This window comes from Elephas maximus, chromosome 9, assembly GCF_024166365.1.
Source record: "Elephas maximus indicus isolate mEleMax1 chromosome 9, mEleMax1 primary haplotype, whole genome shotgun sequence".
Lineage (NCBI taxonomy): Eukaryota > Metazoa > Chordata > Mammalia > Proboscidea > Elephantidae > Elephas > Elephas maximus.
In genome coordinates, this window is record NC_064827.1 from 108,588,367 (window position 1) to 108,608,559 (window position 20,193).

Below are 20,193 nucleotides of genomic sequence, written 5' to 3' on the forward strand. Positions count from 1 at the left end.
AGATAGGGTACCTGGGTGGCACAAGGGGCCTACTCTACTCATGGTCTACTCTCCATGAGTCAGAGTATATGACAGCAGCTAACAACAACAACATATCTATATATCACAAGCACTCTATAAAATGCCTGACCAGTACCAAAAACTGTTAGAGTCATCAAAAACAAGGAAAGTTCTGAAAAACTGTCACAGCTAAGAGAAGTCTAAAGAGACATGGTAACTAAATGTAAATGTGCTGCCATATCAGATCCAGATATCCAGATCCAGTACATTAAAAAAATGCAAATATACAAACATCATTTACAAACATAAGTGTAAAAATTTTAAATTGCTAGCAAACCAATTCCAGCAAAGAAAATAATATATATATATACACATGGATGGAGTCCTAAAATAAAAAAAAAAGGACATCGGGTAAAAATTAAGGAACTCTGAATAAAGTATGGGTGTTATTTAATAGAAATGTATCAATACTGGATTAATAGTTATAACAAATCTGCTGCAGTAATGTAAGATATTAACATAAGGAGGAAACTGGATATGGAGTATATGGGAATTCTCTGTACTACTTTTCACCTCTTCTGTAAATCTATGGCTATTCTAAAACGAAAAAGTTTACTTAAAAATAAATCATTTCTTCTACAGACACAGAGTACCACATCAGACAATGTTATAAATTTTCCTTCAGCCATCAAACAAAATTTAGAAAACTCAAGAGGGAAGGCAAGTCTACCGCATTTACCCATATTTTTACTCTTTCTATTGTTCTTTCTTCCTGATACTCTGAGATTATTTTTATCATTTCCTTTCTATTCCAAGAATTTCCTTTAGCCATTCTTCCACGGTAAGTCTAACCAAAACTCAAAACCTGTTGCCACTGACTCAGTTCTGACTTATAGCAACCATACAGGACAGAGTAGAACTGCCCCATAAGGTATCCAAGGCTTCAATCCTTACGGAAACAGACTGCTATATCTTTTTCCAGTGGAGCAGCTGGTGAGTTTGAAGCGCCGACCTTTTGGTTAGCAGCTGAGCACTTAACCACTACATATTGGCATGAAACTGTTTTAGTTTTGGTTGGAATGCAAAATGGTACAACCATTTTGGAAAACAATATGGCACTTCCTTAGAAAGCTAGAAATAGAGATACCATATGATCCAGCAATCCCACTCCTAGGAATATACCCTAGCGAAATAAGAGGCATCACACAAATAGACATATGCACACCCATGTTCACTGCAGCATTGTTCACAATAGCAAAAAGGCAAAAACCTAGATGCCCATCAACAGAAGAATGGATAAACAAACTATGGTACATACACACAATGGAGTACTATGCAATGATAAAGAACAATGATGAATCTGCAAAGCATCTCACAACATGGATGAATCTGGAGGGCATTACGCTAAATAAGTCAGTCACAAAAGGACAAATATTGTATGAGATCACTACCATAAAAGCTCATGAAAAGGTTTACACACAAAAAGAAACAATCTTCGATGGTTACAAGGGAGGGGAGGGGTGGGAATGGAAAAACACTAAACAGACAACAGGTAACTTTGGTGAAGGGTAAGATACTACACAATACTGGTAAAGCCACCATGACTTGTACAACGCAAGGTCATGGAAGCTCCACAGATACATCCAAACTCCCTGAGGGATCGAATTGCTGGGCTGAGGGCTCTGGCGACCAAGGTCTCAGGCGGAACATCTTGCTCAACTGGCATAACATAGTTTATAAAGAAAATGTTCTACTTTCTACCTTGGTGAATAGAGTCTGGGGTCTTGATAGCCTGTGAGTGGCCATCTAACATACTCCACTGGTCTCACCCCTTCCGGAGCAAGGGAGAATAAAGAAAACTGAAGACACAAGGAAAAGAGCTAATGGACCTCAACTACCACAGCCTCCACCAGACTGAGTCCAGTACAACTAGTTGGTGCCCAGCTCTGACAGGGATCACAATAGAGGGTCCTGGACAGAGCTGGAGAAAAACGTGGAACAAAATTCTAATGCACAAAAAAGAGACCAGACTTACTGGTCTGACAGAGACTGGAGAAACCCCGAGAGTATGGCCCCCCGACGCCCTTTCAGCTCAGTAAGGAAGTCACTCCTGAGGTTCACCCTTCATCCAAAGATTAGCCAGGCCCATAAAACAAACTGAGACTAAAGGGGCACACCAGCCCAGGAGCAAGGAGTAGTCGGCAGGAGGGGACAGGAAAGCTGGTAATAGGGAACCCAAGGTCAAAAAGGGACTGTGCTGACATGTCATGGAGTTGTTTACCAATGTCATAAAACAACAGGTATACTAACTGTTTAATGAGAAGCTTGTTTGCTCTGTAAACCTTCATCTGAAGTATAATTTTAAAAAATCGTTTCAGTTTTCCTTCATCTGAAAACGTCTTGGTTTCTCTTTCATTTCCAAGAGATATTTTTTTGAGTTAGTTTTTATGCATGGTGTGAGGTATGGTCTTGTTTCATTTTTTTTGCAGATGGATGTCCAGTTATGCCAGCACCATTTGTTAAACTGACTGTCTTTTCCCCATTTAATAGATTTTGGGCCCTTGTCAAATATTTTGCTCATACATGTACGAATTTATGTTGGATTCTCAATTCTGTTCCATTGGTTCATGTATCTGTTGTTTATCAGGTTATTTTGACTACTGTGGTGGTATAACAGGTTTTAAAATCAGGTAGTGTGAGGCCTCCCACTTTGTTCTTTTTCAGTAATGCCTTACATATCCAGTGCCTCTTCCCTTTGCATATGAGGTTGGTTGGTGGTTTGTTTTTCCACCTCATTAAAAATGTCATTGGAATTTGGATCGCTATTGCATTGCATCTATAGATCGCTTTGGGTAGAACAGACATTTTTACAATGTTGATTCTTCTTATCCATGAGCAAGGTACGTTTTTCCACTTATGTAGGTCTCTTTTGGTTTCCTGTAGTACTGTCTTGTAGTTTCCTTTGTATAGGTCTTTTATGTCTCTGGTTAGAGTTACTCCTAAGTATTTCATTTTCTTGGGGGCTATTGTAAATGGTATTGATTTGGTGATTTCCTCTTCAACGTTCTCTTTGTTGGTGTAAAGGAATCTGGCTGATTTTTGTATGTTTCTCTTCTATCCTGTTACTCTGCTGAACCCTTCTATTAGTTTCAGTAGTTTGCTTGTGGATTCTTCAGGGTTTTCTGTGTTTAAGATCATATCCTCTGCAAACAGACATATTTTTACTTCTTTCTTGCCAATTTGGATGCCCCTTATTTCTTTATCTAGCCTAATTGCTCTGGCTAGGACCTCCAGCACAATGCTGAAGAGCAGTGATACAGGGTACCTTGTCTGGTTCCCATTCTCAAGAGGAACACTTTTAGAGTCTCTCCATTTAGGATGATGTTGGCTGCTGGCTTTGTATAAATACCCTTTATTATGTTGAGGAATTTTCCTTCTATTCCTATTTTGCTGAGAGCTTTTATCATGAATGGATGCTGGACTTTGTCAAATGTCTTTTCTGCATCAATTGATAAGATCATGTGGTTCTTGTCTTTTGTTTTATTTATATGATGGATTACATTGATTGTTTTTCTAATGTTAAGCTATTCCTGCATACCTAGTACGAATCCCACTTGGTCATGCGGAATTATTTTTTTGATATGTTGTTGAATTCTACTGGCAAGAATTTTGTTGAGGATTTTTGCATCTAAGTTCATGAGGGATATAGGTCTGTAATATTCTTTTTTTGTGGTGTCTGTACCTGGTTTTGGTTTCAGGGATATGCTGGCTTCATAGAATGAGTTTGGGAGTATTCTGTCCTTTTCTATGCTCTGAAATACCTTTTAGTAGTAGCGGTGTTAACTTTTCTCTGAAAGTTTGGTAGAATTCTCCAGTGAAGCTGTCAGGGCCAGAGTTTTTTTTTGTGGTTGATGGGAGTTTTTAAATTACCTTTCCAATGTCTTCTGTTGTTATAGGCTTATTTAGTTGTTCTACTTATTTGTGGTAGTTTAGGTAGGTAGTGTGTTTCTAGAAATGTGTCCACTTCCTCTACGTTTTTAAATTTCTTAGAGTACAATTTTTCATAGTAATCTGATTCTTTTAATTTCAGTTGGGTCTGTTGTGATATCGCCCATCTCATTTCTTATTTGGGTTATTTGCTTCCTGTCTTGTCTTTGTTTTGTCAGTTTGGCCAATGGTTTATCAATTTTGTTGATCTTTTCACAAAACCAGCTTTTGGTCTTGTTAACTCTTGCAATTGTTTTTCTGTTTTATATTTCATTTAATTCTGCTCTAGTTTTTATTATTTTCTTTCCTCTAGAGACCAAGGGTTTCATTTGTTGCTCTCTATTTGTTCAAGTTGTAGGGTTAATCCTTTGATTTTGGCCTTTTCTTCTTTTGGATGTGTGCATTTATTGCTATAAATTGACCTCTGACCACTGCTTTAGCTGTGTCCCAAAGGTTCTGATGGGAAGTGTTTCCATTCTTACTGGATTCTATGAATTTCTTTATTCTGTCGTTAATTTCTCCTATAACCCAGTGATTTTTGAACAAGCTGTTATTCAGTTTCTATGTGTTTAATTTCCCTACTTTTTCTGTTACTGATTTCTAATCTTATGGTCTTATGGTCAGAGATGCTTTGTAATACTTTGTTGTTTTGGATTCTGTTAAGGCTTCCTTTGTGAGCTAATATGTTGTCTATTCTGGAGACTGTTCCATGTGCACTTGAAAAGAAAGTATACTTGGCTGCTGTTGTGTGAAGGGTTCTGTATACGTCTATGAGGTCAAGTCAGTTGACCGTAGCATTTAGATCTTTCATGTCTTAATTGAGCTTCTTTCTGGATGTACTGTCTTTCACCAAAAGTGGTGTGTTGAAGTCTCCTACTATTATTGTGGAGCTGTCCATCTCACTTTTCAATGCTGTTAGTTTGTTGAATGTATCTTGAAGCCGTTGTTCGATGCATAAATATTATGGTTATGTCCTCCTGGTATATTGGCCCTTTAATCATCATATAGTGTCTTTACTTATCCTTTGTCGTGAATTTTACTTTAAAGTCTATTTTGTCAGAAGTTAATATTGACACTTCTGCTCTTTTCATTCGCTTGACACATTTTTTTCCATCCTTTTAGTTTGTGTCTTTAAGTCCACAATGTGTCTCTTATACGCAGTATACAGATGGGTCGTGTTTTTTTTAATCCATTCTGCCACTCTATTGGTGCATTTAGTCCATTTACATTCAGTGTAATTAAGGATAGGTATGAGTTTACTGCAGTCATTTTGATGTCTTTTTTTGTGTGTTGTTGACAGTTTCTTTTTCCACCTAATATTTTGTCCTGAGTAAAAAAAGAAAAAAAATTTTGTGCTGAGTAGTTTTTATATATTTTCTTTTTGTCTTTTTTAGTGCTGCTGATTTTGTTTCTGCTGAGTCTTTATGTTTTTCTTGTATTTTATTTTGATGTGTAGGATTGTTAGCCTCCTTTGTGGTTAACTTAGTATCTACCCCTATTTTTCTAAGTTTAAATCAAACTTTTATCTCTTTATATTGCCTTGATTTCCTCTCCATATGAAAGACCTATGACTACATTTTTTAGTCTCTCTTTATTAATTTAATGTTGTCATCTTTTACATAATGTCATCGCTGTTTCCCTGTTTTGGGTGTTTTTTAATCTTGATTTATTTTTGTGATTTCCCTATCTGGGTTGATATCTGGTTGCTCTGTCCTGTGTTCTAGACTTGGGATGTCATCTGATGTTACTGACTTTCTAACCAGGGGACTCCCTTTAGTATTTCTTGTAGTTTTGGTTTGGTTTTTGCAAATTCCCTAATCCTCTGTTTAACTGGGTATGTCCTAATTTCACCTTCATATTTGAGAGAAAGTTTTGCTGGATAGGCTGGCAATTTTTTTCTTTCAAGGCTTTATATAAGTCATCCCATTGCCTTCTTGCCTGTAGAGTTTCTGCTCAGATCTCTGAGCTTATTCTTATTGACTCTCCTTTGTAGGTATACTTTCGTTTATCCCTAGACGCTCTTAAAATTCTCTCTTTATCTTTGGTTTTGGCAAGTTTGATTATGTTTTGGTGACTTTCTTTTGGGATCTACCTCGTGTGGGAATCAATGAGCATCTTGAATAGGTATCTTCTCATCTTTCATGATATCAAGGATGTTTTCTGCCAAAAAATCTTCAAAAGTCTCTCTGTATTTTCTGTTCTCCCTACGTGCTCTGGTACTTCAATCACTTGTAGGTTATTTCTCTTGACAGAACTGCACTTGATTCTTATGGTTTCTTCATTTTTTAAATTTATCCGATTTTTCTTTGAATATATTGTTGCCAAATGTTTTATCTTCAATCTCACTAATTCTGCCTTCCATTTCTTCAATTCTGCTCCTCTGACTTTGTACTGAGTTGTCTAATTCTGAAATTTTCTTGTTAATCTTCTGAATTTGATTGCTGTGTATGGATTCTTGCAGCCTACTAAATTTGTCACTATACTTTTGGATAACCTTCTTAATTTCCTCCACTGCTTTATCTGTGTGTTCCTTGGCTTGTTCTGCATTTTGCCTGATCTCCTTCCTGATGTCTTAAAGAGTTCTGTATATTAATCTTCTGTATTCTACATCTGGCAATCCCAGGAAGATATCTTCGTCCAGAAAATTCCTTGCTTCTTTGTTTTGGGAGCTTGTTGAAATGATCGTGGTTTGCTTCTTTATGTGATTTGATATTGACAGCTGTCTCTGAGCCACCTATAAGTTACTGTATTAATGTATTTTATGTTTGCTTACTGTCTTTTAGGTTCTTGCTTTGTTTTGTTTTGATATGCCCAAATACGCTTCTCGAGCTAGTTTGATTATTGGCGCCTTTGAAGCTCTAACATTCTGTCACCAGATGGCTAGAGCTGTTATCAAGTATATAAGCCCAGGAATCCATTCGCTCTTCTTGTATGGATTCTGCTCAGGTTTCCAGTTAGTCACCAACTGTGTGGTGCAGGCTCTAACCTACAGTCTTAGAGGAGCAGGGGCGATTGCTGTAAGCACAGGTATCTGGCTGCAGCAGGAGGTCACACTCTGAGCGAGGAAGGGGGCTGACAAAGTCCCCCGAGTGTCTGAAAGGAAAGCACATCTCTGTTCCCTAAAGCACACAGGCTGGTGGGCTCTGCAGCCAGACCATGGACACCTAAGGCTTTTGGCTGTAAGGACTGGGAGGCACCACTTATCCTTGGATCTCTGTGGCAGATGGGTAGGTGGCATAGGTGGAGCCTCCAGTCCTTAGGCCCCTGATGTGGGTAGGTGAGAACCCTGCTTAATAGGCAGAGTAGTGTCAAACATCAAAAACCCACCTCTTTATCACACAGCTGAAACAGCTGAAGTCAGGCCTCAGGCATATATACCACTGCACTGTGCCAACGAGGGCCTAAGTTGCTGAAATGGGCCCAAACAGGTCCATGCAGGGTTGGAAGGCATTCAAAGTCTGTGGACTGCTTGTGCTTTTGCCCAGGCAAAGGAACTGCTTCTGCCCTGCATTCCCAGCTTAGGGGAGCCAGCAAATTATTTTTTCCTCTATTTGTTAATTTGTCCCTTCTCCAAGGCTGGGAAAATGGCCCAGGGCACGTAGCAGAACCTACTTCAGGCCAAGGAAAGTGACCACTACTGAAGCCGGCTCAGGGGCTGGAGCAGAGGGAGGAGAGATCAGATAAATGGGAGACAGTTCTTTAGAAAGGGGTGCTTTTTGGTCCGCACGGTAAATTAGACACAAGTACTTATCTTTTGCTGAGGGCGCTGGTCTTTGCTGATTCCGGAGGCCTGAGTAGACTCTGCCACTCGCTCTCTCTCACTGAGGAAACTGCGTCCTGAACGCTACCACCAGCGCGACTGAAGTCAGGTCCGGCAATTCCTTGCAATTTCTGAACTGTCTGTCCCTCCTCCTACTGCTTAGTCCAATTTCTTAACTTTTCCTTTGATGTTCAAGGTTCCTAGCTTGTCATATATATAATCAATTCACTTGTTTTTGGGGGGTCTTTGTTTTAAGAGGGCCCACCAGAAGCGTCTAACTACTCTGCCATCTTGGCACCACCTCCTCATTTACACTTCTTTTAAAAACTTTTTTTAGTGGTTGTGCTAGAGGTTACAATATACATTTTTAGTAATCTAAGTCCACCAAACAGTAACGTTATAACTGTACCATTTCACTTGCAGCACAGACACCTTAGAGTATTTCTTGCAGCCTTTGCAATCCCTTGTGACACTGATATCATTCATTTCACAAACCTATTTGCTATGATCATCCAACACATGGTTATTGCTGTTATTATTTTTCATTGTATCCTGGATATTCTGAATATTATGTTATGAGGCTCAGGATCTTATTTCTCTCCTGTTTTAGTAGGTCTCATCTGATACAGTGCCAGGTGAGGAAGGAGGTTCTGCTCCTTATTGCCAGGTGAGGTTGGAAGTCCAGGTTCTTCACTTGGCCCCTACTGACACAGATGGAGGAGATGAAAAGACCAGTTGTTACTGCTAGCCAGTGGTTAAAGTCCTGGCAGTCTACTAGGTCTCCTCTGACATCATTTCATTAGGGAGGTGGAGAGGTACTTCAGTACTGCAGGATAAGGGTGGAAGCCTAGACTTCTACTCAGTCTTTTCCAATTGGGGTAAGAGTTGGCTGCTTTTTTGTTTGTTTGTTTATACTAATATTTAGTTGGAATAGTGGAATCATTGTCTAAAATCTTCTGTCTTGCTAGGCTGTCCTTTTCCTGGTTCTCTGTCTAAAGAAAGCAGGCTTTACTGGGGCTCTTTGTCTGTGTCCATTAGTATTTCGCGGTTGTTGGTTTCTCTAGCACCTGGTCCTGAATAGATGACACAGGAAACTCAGTGTCATTTCTTGTGTCATGTGGTCCCTACCAGGTTGGTCTGTTTTCGTCTCTTCACCATTCATTCTTCTTATGTTTGTTATATATAATGTCTAGGGTTTTTAGCTGTACTTACAGGAAGAAAGAGGGAGAAGTAGATCCAGAATCACAAGTCTCCAAATTTTTCATTTTTAAGGACTGTTTATTTAATTTTCAATATGTAAAATATTTATGCAGTTCAAAAATCAAAACTGTAAAAGAAGCTGTATGTACAGCCTTACTTCCATCTTTGTCCCATCCACTCACTGCCTTCTTGCCCCACTTTTATTAGTTTCTAATTTTTCTTCCCATGTTTCATTTCTGTAAATGTAAGTAATTACATTTATTCCTACCCCAATTTCTTTCTTACACAAAATATAGCTATGTACACTGTTAAACTTCTTACTTTTTTGACTTAATATATACTGAAGATCAATCCTTACCTGTGTATAAACTCTTACCCATATTATGGCTGCATAGGCTTTAATAGCATGTAGACGAAACCTGAGTTTAGTCAACTAAGGCTCCTTATGCTGAACATGTGGGTTGCTGATATTCTGCTATTATAAACTACACTGCAATGAATAACCTTGTGCATACATCATTTTGTATTTGTGCAGACATTGCTTTAAGACATATTCCTAGAGATGAGATTGCTGGGTAAAAAAAGTAAATTACATCTATCTGTAGGTTTGTTAGTGCCAAAAAAATTAAATTTTTAAAAGGCAGATCTGATCTTGTCATCCTTTCAGTTAAAAACCTCCAATCGCTAACCATTGCTTTATAAAACTTCAGAACATCACCTCAAGGATACATATAATTCCTCTCGTGCATTTTTCACACCTTGTGTAACATTCCCTTGCTTTCCCTGTTCCAACCATGCTGACCTGTTTCTAGGCTCCTCTACTCACTATCTTCTCTTCTACAGGGGTCTTGGTACTTTTCTTTTCCCTGTTTTGAATGCATGTAATTCCTTGTTTCATTTTTTCCTAGACGTCCTCAAGAGCTTTGTTCAAACATCACGTTTTCTTAAAATTTCTCTTCCTTGAGTTCAAAGTATTTATAATAAAAGTAATGAGAATAGTACACTGAACCCTCTCCCCTATATATCCATCACCCAGCTTGAACAACTATCAAATATTTCCTTCTGAAAACCTTTTCTTGACCTCCCAGAAGTCAAGTTTTCCTGCCAAATGGCTGGCAGTTTGAATCCACCATCTGCTCCTTAGAAACCCTATGGAGCAATTCTACCCTGTCCTATAGGGTTGCTAAGAGTTGGAATTGACTCAACAGCAATAGGTTTTTTTTTTTTTTTTTTAATTGCTGCTGTTGGTACTCATCAAATTTACAGTCACATTTATTTATATAATTTAATTAGTTTCAGTTTTCCTCAAAAAACTTGAGGTTCCTGAAAGCAGCTGAGATTCCAAAAAGCAAATGCTTTTCCTATTTTGTTCATAATTACTTTTCTAGTATTTAGCCAGTGCCTGCATTGTGAGTGTTCAAACTACCCTGTAAGTAAGAAGAATGATTCAATGAGAATATTAAGGCTGTGCAATTAAATACTTTGACAACTGCACAGGAGTCTATCAAATAGTAGGTATTAAGTAAACAGCTGTTGAGCTTGAATTGCATTTTTCAAGATGACATACTATATTAATCAGGGTTCAATCAGAGAAACAGAACCACTAAGAAATATATTTCAGGGATTTGTTACAGTACTTGACAAGGCAGTTTCTAGGATGTAGCTAAAATAATGCTGGGAGGGAAACTGATAGCACTAAAATGCTCACATTAGAAAAGAGGAAACACCTCAAATTCATAGCATAAAATCTCACATTCAGAAACTAAAAAGAGCAAAATGAACGCAACACAAGCAGAAGAAAAAAGTAATACAGATAAACAGCAGAAATCAATGAAGCTGAAATCAGAAAATCAATGATAGAAACAGCTACTTGACAGAAAAGATCAGTAAAATGGGTAAACTTCTAACAAGACTGACAAAGAAAAAAAGAAAAGATCACCAATATCAGGAACAAAACACGGATATAAATACAGATCCTACCGACATTAAATGATAATAAGGGAATAGTTTGTGCCCTGGGTGGCACAAATGGTTAGACGCTTGAGTACTAGCGGAAAGGTTGATGGTCCAAACCCATTCAGAGGCGCCTCGGAAGACAGGCCTGGTTATCTGCTTCTGAAAGGTCACAGCCTTGAAAGCCCTATGGAACTGTTCCACTCTGACACACGGGGTTGCCATGAGTCAGAACTGACTTGACAGAAACTAACGATAACAACAATGAACAACTCTACACATACACATTTGACAACTTAAAAGGACTAATTCTTACAAAAACACAAAATAGCACAACTTCCACAATAAAAATTGATAATTTGAACACCTTATAACTATGAAAGAAATTGAATTTGTAATTTTAAAACTCTCCAAACAGAACTCTCCAGGCCTAGGTGGTTTCGCTAGCGAATTCTACCAAACATTTAAAAAAGAATAAACACCAATTCTACACAAACTCTTCCAGAAAATAAAAGATAAGGGAATACTTCACAACTAATTTTTTGAGGCCAGCATTATCCTGATATGAAAACCAGACATAGAACAGTACAAAAAAGAAAACTACAGACCAATGTCTCCCACAAACACAGTCACAAACTACCTAACAAAATATTAGCAAAGAGAATGGAACACTATATGAAAAGAATTATATGCTGTGATCAAATAAGGTTTATATCAGGTACCTAAGGCTGGTTCAATATTTGAAAAGTCTAGGTAGTTTACCACACAAATGGGATAAAGAAGAAAAACCACATAATTATATCAGTAAATGCAGAAAAAGCATTTGACAAAATTCAATATCTATTTAAATACTCTCAGAAAATCAGGAATAAAAGATACCATATTGTGAAAGACTGGATGTTGTCTTCCTTAGGGTTGGGAACAAGGCAAGGATGCCTGCCTTCTTATTAACATAGCATTAGAAGTCCAAATCAGCAGAATAAAATAAAGGAAATAAAAGGCATACAGAACAGAAAGGAAGATATTAAACCGTCCTACTTGCAGATGATATGATGGTCTACAGAGAAAATCCCAAAGAATCTACAAAAAAACTCCTAAAACTGATAAGCAAGTCCAGCAAAGTCTCAAGATACGAGAAAAATATTTTTTACAAATTTTACTCCTATATACTAGCAATGAATGCAAGGAAACAAAAACTAAAAATACAATACCACTAAAAATCATTCAAAAAATCAAACACCTAGGTATAATACTAACAAAAAATATATGGAAGTTTTATGCTGAAAACTACAAAACACTCAAGGGAGAAATGAAAGATCTAAATAAATGGAGAAAAATTCTGTGTTCATAGACTGTACGACTCAACAAAGATGTCAGTGTTTCCAAAATTGATACGTAGGTTTAATATAATTCTTATGAAAAACCCAGGGAGATATTTTTTTACATAATGACAAGTTTATTCCAAAATTTATATGCAAAGACATAGGAATCAGAATAGCTAAAACAATATTAATAAAGTAGAAGGAATCACTATACTTGATTTTAAGACTTGATATATACCTACAGTAATCAAGACTGTGGTACTGTCATAGAGATAAGACACACAGATCAACGGAACAGAATAGAGAATGCAGAAACAGACCCACACAAGTACAGCCGACTGATTTTTGACAAACGTGAAAAAAGCAATTTGATGGAAAAAGAATAATAATGCTGGAGCAAATGGATATGCATAGGCAAAAAAAAAAAAATGATCTTTAATCTTAACCTCACACCCTATACAATAATTAACTCAAAATGTGCCATAGGTTTAAATATAAAACATAAAATGATATAAATTTTAGAAAGAAAAATAGGAGAAAAATCTTTGGACCAAGGACTAGGTGAAAGTTTTTAGACATGACACCAAAAGCATGATTCATTTAAAAAAAAAAATGATCCATTGGACTTGGTCAAAATTTAAAAAGAAAACTCTTGTTCTGAAAATATCCTGTGAAGAGAGAGCAGAAAATATCTACAACCCACATAACAGATAAACAATATATTTAGACTATTTAAACTCCCAAAATGTAACAGTTTAAAAAAAAAAACTCCGATTAAAAATTGAGCAAAAGCCATGAACAGGCTTTTCACAGAAACGGCTATATAATTGGCAAATAATCACATGAAAAGGTTTCGACATCACTAGCCATGAAGGAAATGCAAATTAAAACTATGATGACTATCACTATACATCTATTACAACCACTAATTAAAAAAAAAAAAAGTGACAATATCAAGTACTGGCAAAGATAGGGAGGATACAAATGGTACAGCCACTCTGGAAAACAGCCTTGCAGTTTCTTAAAAAACTAAACACACTTAAAAAAAAAAAAAAAAACACACTTACCATCCATATAATCTAGCAATTACACTCCAAGCATATTCCCCAGAAAAATGAAAACCTAGGCTCACATAAAAATCTGTACGTGAATGTTCACAGCAGCTTTATTTTTAACAGTCTAAAACTGGAAACAAGGAAAATGCCCTTCAGTGGATGAATGGCTAAACAAACTGTGACACATTCATACAATGGTATACTAAACAGCAATAAAAGGGATGAACTATTGCTGTATACTACAACCTGGGTGGATCGCAAAAGCATTATGCTGAATGAAAAAAACAATCTCAACACATCGTATATGTACAATTCCATTTATAATAATGTTCTCCAAATGGATGGAGAACAGATTAGTAGTTTCCAGAGACTAGGGATAGTGGGGTAGAGGAAGCAGGTATGATTATAAACAGGTAGCATGACAGAGACCTTTACGGTGATAAAATAGTTCTGTATCGTGATTGTGGTGGTGGTTTTAAGAATCTACACATGTGATAAAATGGCATAGAACTATTCATACTCATGGTACCACTATCAATTTACTATTCATACACATTGTACCAATGTCAATGTCAATTTACAATTGTTGATAGCATATTATGTAAGATGTAAACATTGGGAGAAACTTGGTGAAGGGTATAATTTTTGCTAACTTCTGTGAATCTATAATTATTTCAATAGTTTTTAAAAATATTAAAAAAATTTTTTTCTTCAAAAGACACTATTAAGAAAATAAAAAGGAAGTCAAATGTGGAGACAAACTGTTTACAAAACTTTTGAGCTCTTTCAACCCAACAAAAAGACAAAAAGAAAAACAAAACTAAACAAAAAAAAATGGGCTAGTTATATGCTTCATTAAAGAAGACTGATAAATGGCCAAGAAACACAATAAAAGATGTTCAACTTCATCAAATTAAATGCAAATTAAAATCCAATAAAACACTAGACACCAACTAGAATAGCTAAAAATAATAAAAACCAGTTGCCACCGAGTCAACCCTGAATCATGGCAACCATGTGTGTCAAAGTAGAACCGTGCTCCTTACAGTTTTCAATGGCTGATTTTTCAGAAGTAGATCACTAGGCCTCTCTTCCAAGGCACCTCTGGGTGGACTCAAACTTTCTAGTACTTTTACTGTTTGCACCATGCAGGGATTCCTAAAAATAATAGGACTTACTAAACCAAACGCTGGTAACTAAAGAATGAGAACTCTTATACATTGCTAATGGGCATGAAAAACAACAGCCAGTTTGGAAACATTTGACGGTTTCTGGTAATGTTATATATACACTTACCAGAAGAGCCAACAAGCCCACTCCTAGGTATTTACACAAGAAAATGAAACATATATCAACACAAAGACTTGTATGTAAATGTTCATAATAGCTTTATTTCTAATACCCTCAAACTGAAAAAAAGCCGTATGTCTATCAACTGATAAAGGATAGCATGGTATATGAATACAAAGGAATACTACTTAGGATAAAAAGAATAAATTCCTGATATACACAAAACATGCATGAATATCAAAATTATGTTAAGTGAAAAAGACAAAAGAGAATATACTTTACGATTCCATTTAATTCAGGAAAGGCAAAACCACTCCAATTGAAAGAAATCAGGGCTTCCCAGCGGGCAGGAGGTGCAGGTGGTAAGAATGAGGGGAGGAAACTCATTCCAAAAGGCTAATGGAAATATTCCAAATCACTTTTTTTTTTTAATCAAGGGTATGGAAACCCTGGTGGCGTAGTGGTTAAGTGCTATGGCTGTTAACCAAGAGGTTTGCAGTTTGAATCCGCCAGGTGCTCCTTGGAAACTCTACGGGGCAGTTCTACTCTGTCCTATAGGGTCGCTATGAGTCGGAATCGACTTGACAGCAGTGGGCGGGTTTTAATCAAGTGTATACATTTCTCAAAACTTACCAACCTGTACACTAAAAAATGCTGATTTTTATTTTCTGTTAAATACACTTAAATAAAAATCATTGAGTTTTAAAAAAGAGAGTGCACCCTAGAGGGAGTTACATGGTAAGGTCGGCTCACCCACTGAGACAAGGTGGCTGTAGTTCTCCAGCATCACATCTCTGTACAGGGTCCTCTGAGCAGGGCCCATGTGCTGCCACTCCTCCTGGGTCAGCTCCACAGCCACATCCTTGAATGACACTGATGCCTGTAACAGCACATCTCTGATCAATCTGAAGGGTCCAGAAACAAGTGACATGGAAAATACCGTTGGAAACTAACTTTTATCACATTTACTGTTGAGAGTTAAAAACACAATGCTACAAAGGACGCCTATTACGGCCCTAACTTTGTCTTACTGTTTTGGGGATACACAATTAGTACAAATGTTATTCTCATACCAATTCACTTTATTTATTTTTAAAATATATACACACATTGTTAGTTAATGTAATACTGAAAAAGCTTGTTTTTTTTTTTTTTTTACAATAAAGTTATTATAAATAGGTTCCTGTAAACGTTTCTCATACGTCAATGGACTGTACTGAGCATTCTACACAGTATACACACCCCACCCTGGAGATCTCTGATGGGGTATTAGGGAACCAATGGAAAATACATGTAAGCCCCGAAGATACTATACATGACTAGATTTGTATTTCAGGAACAATGCTCTAGAACAGGGTTTCTTCAACTTGGACCTACTGACACTATAGACGAGATAATGCTTTTTTTGTGCATGGCTTTCCTGGGCATTTTAGGCTGTTCAGCAGTACCCCTGTCCTCTACTCCTTAGATGTCAGTAGCACCCCCCAGGCATGACCATCAAAAATATCTCCAAACATTACCAAATGTCCCCTGGGGAGCAAAACAGCCCCCAGTTAGGAGAAGAGTGGAAAACATAGTAAGCAGCAAAACAAAAGATCCGATTTAAAAGGTGGTCTTTATTAAGGCAAAGCAACAGTGATGAAGAATGGGAACCTAATCTCTATAAAAGAAAGAAGTAAAATTTGATCTTTTTTTTTTTCTTGTGCAGTTAAACTTGGGTAGAGGCTGATGTTGTACCCTGAAGTTGGAAGGACAAGAGTGAGAGGTTGGGCAGAGGTCATGGTGAGGCACAAAATCTGTGGAACATACAGATAGGATTATCTCCCTCATGTTGGCTACGTGCTTTTGGACTAGAAGGGAGGTCTAAAATGAAGATAAGGATTTAGTTACTAAGACGGTAAGTGAAGTCATCAGAGAGAATCAGCTGCTCAGAAAAGACACACAAGCTGAGGAGGGCAAAAAGCCAAGTACAAACTTGAGGGAACGCCAAGGTAAGAGGCTAGCAGAAAACAAATAGGCTATGAGGGTGAGAAAGAATTCTAAATTGCGGAAAGAGTAATTAGAGAGACAAGAGTGTTATAATTAAGAGATCACTGCAAGCATCAGTGATTCCTCTAGTTCAAGATAAGAGACTGGACACACACATTTACATTCCCTGTCCCCCAAAACACACTCGCATGAAATACAAAGCTTACTGTAAATGTATGACAACAGAGAAATACAGAGAGGTATGCCAGCAGAAGACCAGGTAATTTGAACAAATTCTAGAAGATACGGAAGATACAGGGTAAGATAGTATTAGATGATAAAAATGGAAGCATGGTGCCTATGACCTAACAGAAATGAGCAAACAGGATGCTGATAATAGCCCAGAAAGACGTCTAAGCTGAAACCAAACAAGACTTAGAAACGAACTGTGCCATGGGCTGAATGACTGGCAGAGCAAATGACTGAAGAACCTTGGGAGGTCCTCATCTTGTATGTATCCCACAGATATGGCCAGGAAATCTTCTTTAGAAGGACTCTCTACATGAAGTCAAGGAAATGATTCAGAAGCCTGGGGATGGATAAGACAGCCAATGGGAGAGGCAGAGAGAGCTATTTTTGCATTCAATATTTGATGATACCTCTGTAGACAATATCACTATACAAAACTTCATTTTTGAATTGTCTGTGGCTTGGATACAGATATAATTTTGATTGTTTTTATACTAACCTTGTATCTGGCAACCTCCTAACTTTACTTATTAATTCTAACAGTTTATCTGTAAATCCTGGATTTTCTAGATATGCAATCATATCTCTCTAAAAAGTAGGAGTTCTATTCCTTCCTTTCTACTCCTTGAATGTTTTATTTCTTTTTCTTTCCTTGTATCAGTGATGAAAGTTTTCAATATAATACTTACAATCTCAGGGGGAAGGCCTTCCTTATTAAATTATAAACTATACTGTTACCAGTGGGTTTTTTTTTTAAGACATCATTTATCAGATTAAGAAAGATCCCTTCTATGCCTAGTGTGTTGAGAACTTTTATCATGAATGGGTATTAAATATTCTCAAATTCATTTACTACATGTAGTCATATGATTTCTCTCCGTTCTTATTGTAATGAATTACACTGATTTTTTATTAACTCAAACTTACATTCCTTGAATATAAGTAACTTTGCCACGATGTGTTATTCTTTTTTTATACACATTGACTCATTTTGCTTATCTTGGCTTAAAAATTCATTAGAAAACTGTTTAGTATATATGGACAAAAAGAGCAACTATTATGGGTTGACCTACTGGATACTGAACTCCTTTGTAAAACCTCAATAATTAAAAGTGTGATCTCGGCACATAATAAAATGAACTGACTTAGGGAACAGAAGAGAAAGGCAGATATAGACACAAACAGATACGATTTCCTAATTGTAATAAAGGTGGCATCTCAAATGAGAAGAGAAGATCTGGACATAAGTATCGTAGGAATAACTAGATGAACATCGGGGTAAAGAAAGCAAGATTTATACCTCTTTACACCATCGAGCGTGATAAAATTCAAATGTATTAAAGATCTAAATGTAAAAAAATAAAATCAATCACATTCTAGAAGACAAACTCTTTTACAAAGTTAGAGTGGAAAATGTCCAACTATGACTCAAATCCAGGAATTATAAAAAAAAAAAAAAACTGCTAAATTTGACACCATAAAAACCAAATGCCTTTATGGCAAAAAAAAGAAAATCTGAAGCAAGGCAAAAACACAAATGGCAACCTGTAGGAAAACTGTGTAATTTATGTTACAGAAAAAGGACTAAAAAGACATTTTGGATACGATAATTAAAAGATCAGCACGTCAATAGAAAGTGATAAACAGTTCACCACAACCAAAAAAAAAAAAAAAAACATACAAATGAACCACAAACAAAAAATATTCCACTTCATTCATGGAAAGAGAAAAGCTTATAAAACTAAAATGAGGCATCATATTTTTATCTCATTGGTAAAATTTCAAGAAGTTTGACAGCATGCTCCGTTTGCAAGGCTGTGGAGGCACTCTCATACTGTTGGCTCTGCCTTCAAACACATCCAGAATATCATCACTTCAAAGTAACAACTGCTTAAGACCCTTATGATCACCATTTCTTGCTAGGATTACCCAAACAGCCTCCTACATTGTTCCTGCTTCTAGCACTGCTCAAATAGTAAACAGTTATTTTTTAAAAATATAAGTCAAAACTCCCTTCTTGGTCACAACCTTCCATATCCCCTAAATAAATGGAGAGAGATACCGTGTTCATGAATTAGAAGATTGAATGTGATCAAGATAGCAACTCTCTCCCAAAATGATCTGTACAATAGATTCTACAGATTCAATGCAATCAAAATCAAAATCTCAGCAGGCTCTTGGATACAGACAAGTCGGTATTTTAAACTTTACGTAAAAAAGAAAAGGACCTAGAATACTCAAAAAAATTTTGAAAAAGAACAAATTTAGAAGTCTCATATTATCTGACTCCAAGACTTACAAGACAGGCCCTGATCAATGCGGTATTAGCAAAGAGACAGAGATTAACAGAAGTGAACAGAGCTCAGAAATAGATCCACATATAAAAGTAACTGATATCCAACAGAGATGCCAAGGCTAATCAATGCAAAAAGTAAATTCTTTTCAAAAAATGGGGTTGAAACATGGGTATAAAGAGGTGGAGGTTGCAAAGAGGTGGAGAGCATAAACATGGTGAGCACATGTTCTCTCTGCTGTCAATATTAAGAGAATGCCACCAGCACAAAATGCCAAGGCCCTTAGACTCTGACACTCTAGGCTCAAACTGGATCACCTATGACACATTTTGTCCGTTTCTGATCAGCAGCCCCTATACCTAAAGTGTAAACCCATCAAAAACGGAATTATAGATACAACTACAGACAGAATAAAGACTTTAAAATCCTAAAAGAATACTATAAACAAGTTCATGAAAATAATTTAAAAATGCATATAAAACAGAATAATTTCCTATGAAAATATAACAACAAAAATTAAGAAAAAACAGAAGTCTGGGATAGGCTATTTAATAAATTGATTTAATGATCAAAATCTTCACACACAAAGTTCTAACAAGGCCCAATTTTATAGGAGAGTTTCACAAAATCTACAAATGACAATTTTCTCATCTAAATTATCAGAAAAGAGCATAATTAAACAAGAATACAAGAAAGGTATAGTCTAACTTCTGAATAGAAAAATAATAAACCTAAATGTAGTATCAGTACAAAAAAAAAAAACCCCTCTAGGAACATACGTTAGAAGCAACAGAAATTCAAGAGTAAGTTAACATTAGAAAATCTATTATGCTATTTACAGTATTTATAGATTAAAAGAAATAAGCTATAGCTGTGTATCCAATATAATTCAATGAACATTTATTACTAACCTGAAATCTAAGGAAACTGGTAACTAGGGGGAATTTACACTGATAAAAGTTATCTATCAAGACACCATAAGAGACACTGAAGTTAAATGGGAAAAGTGTGCCTATTTTCCCTCGAGATTGACCAGATCTATTTCTACTTTTCCATTTAAGGTATTAAAAAAACAAATCAAACTCGTTGCCTTCGAGTTGATTTTGACTCAAAGC

The 20,193-nt window shown here is 36.5% G+C and overlaps 1 protein-coding gene across 1 annotated transcript in view; it reads right to left on the reverse strand.

Moving 5' to 3' along the window:
• ZNF782 (zinc finger protein 782) overlaps positions 1-20,193 on the reverse strand; it is a 63,479-nt gene that overhangs the window by 40,480 nt on the left and 2,806 nt on the right. The window contains exon 4 of the mRNA XM_049894889.1: positions 15,321-15,447. Within this exon, the coding sequence (XP_049750846.1) occupies positions 15,321-15,447 (127 nt within the window). The remainder of the gene's footprint in view (positions 1-15,320; positions 15,448-20,193) is intronic.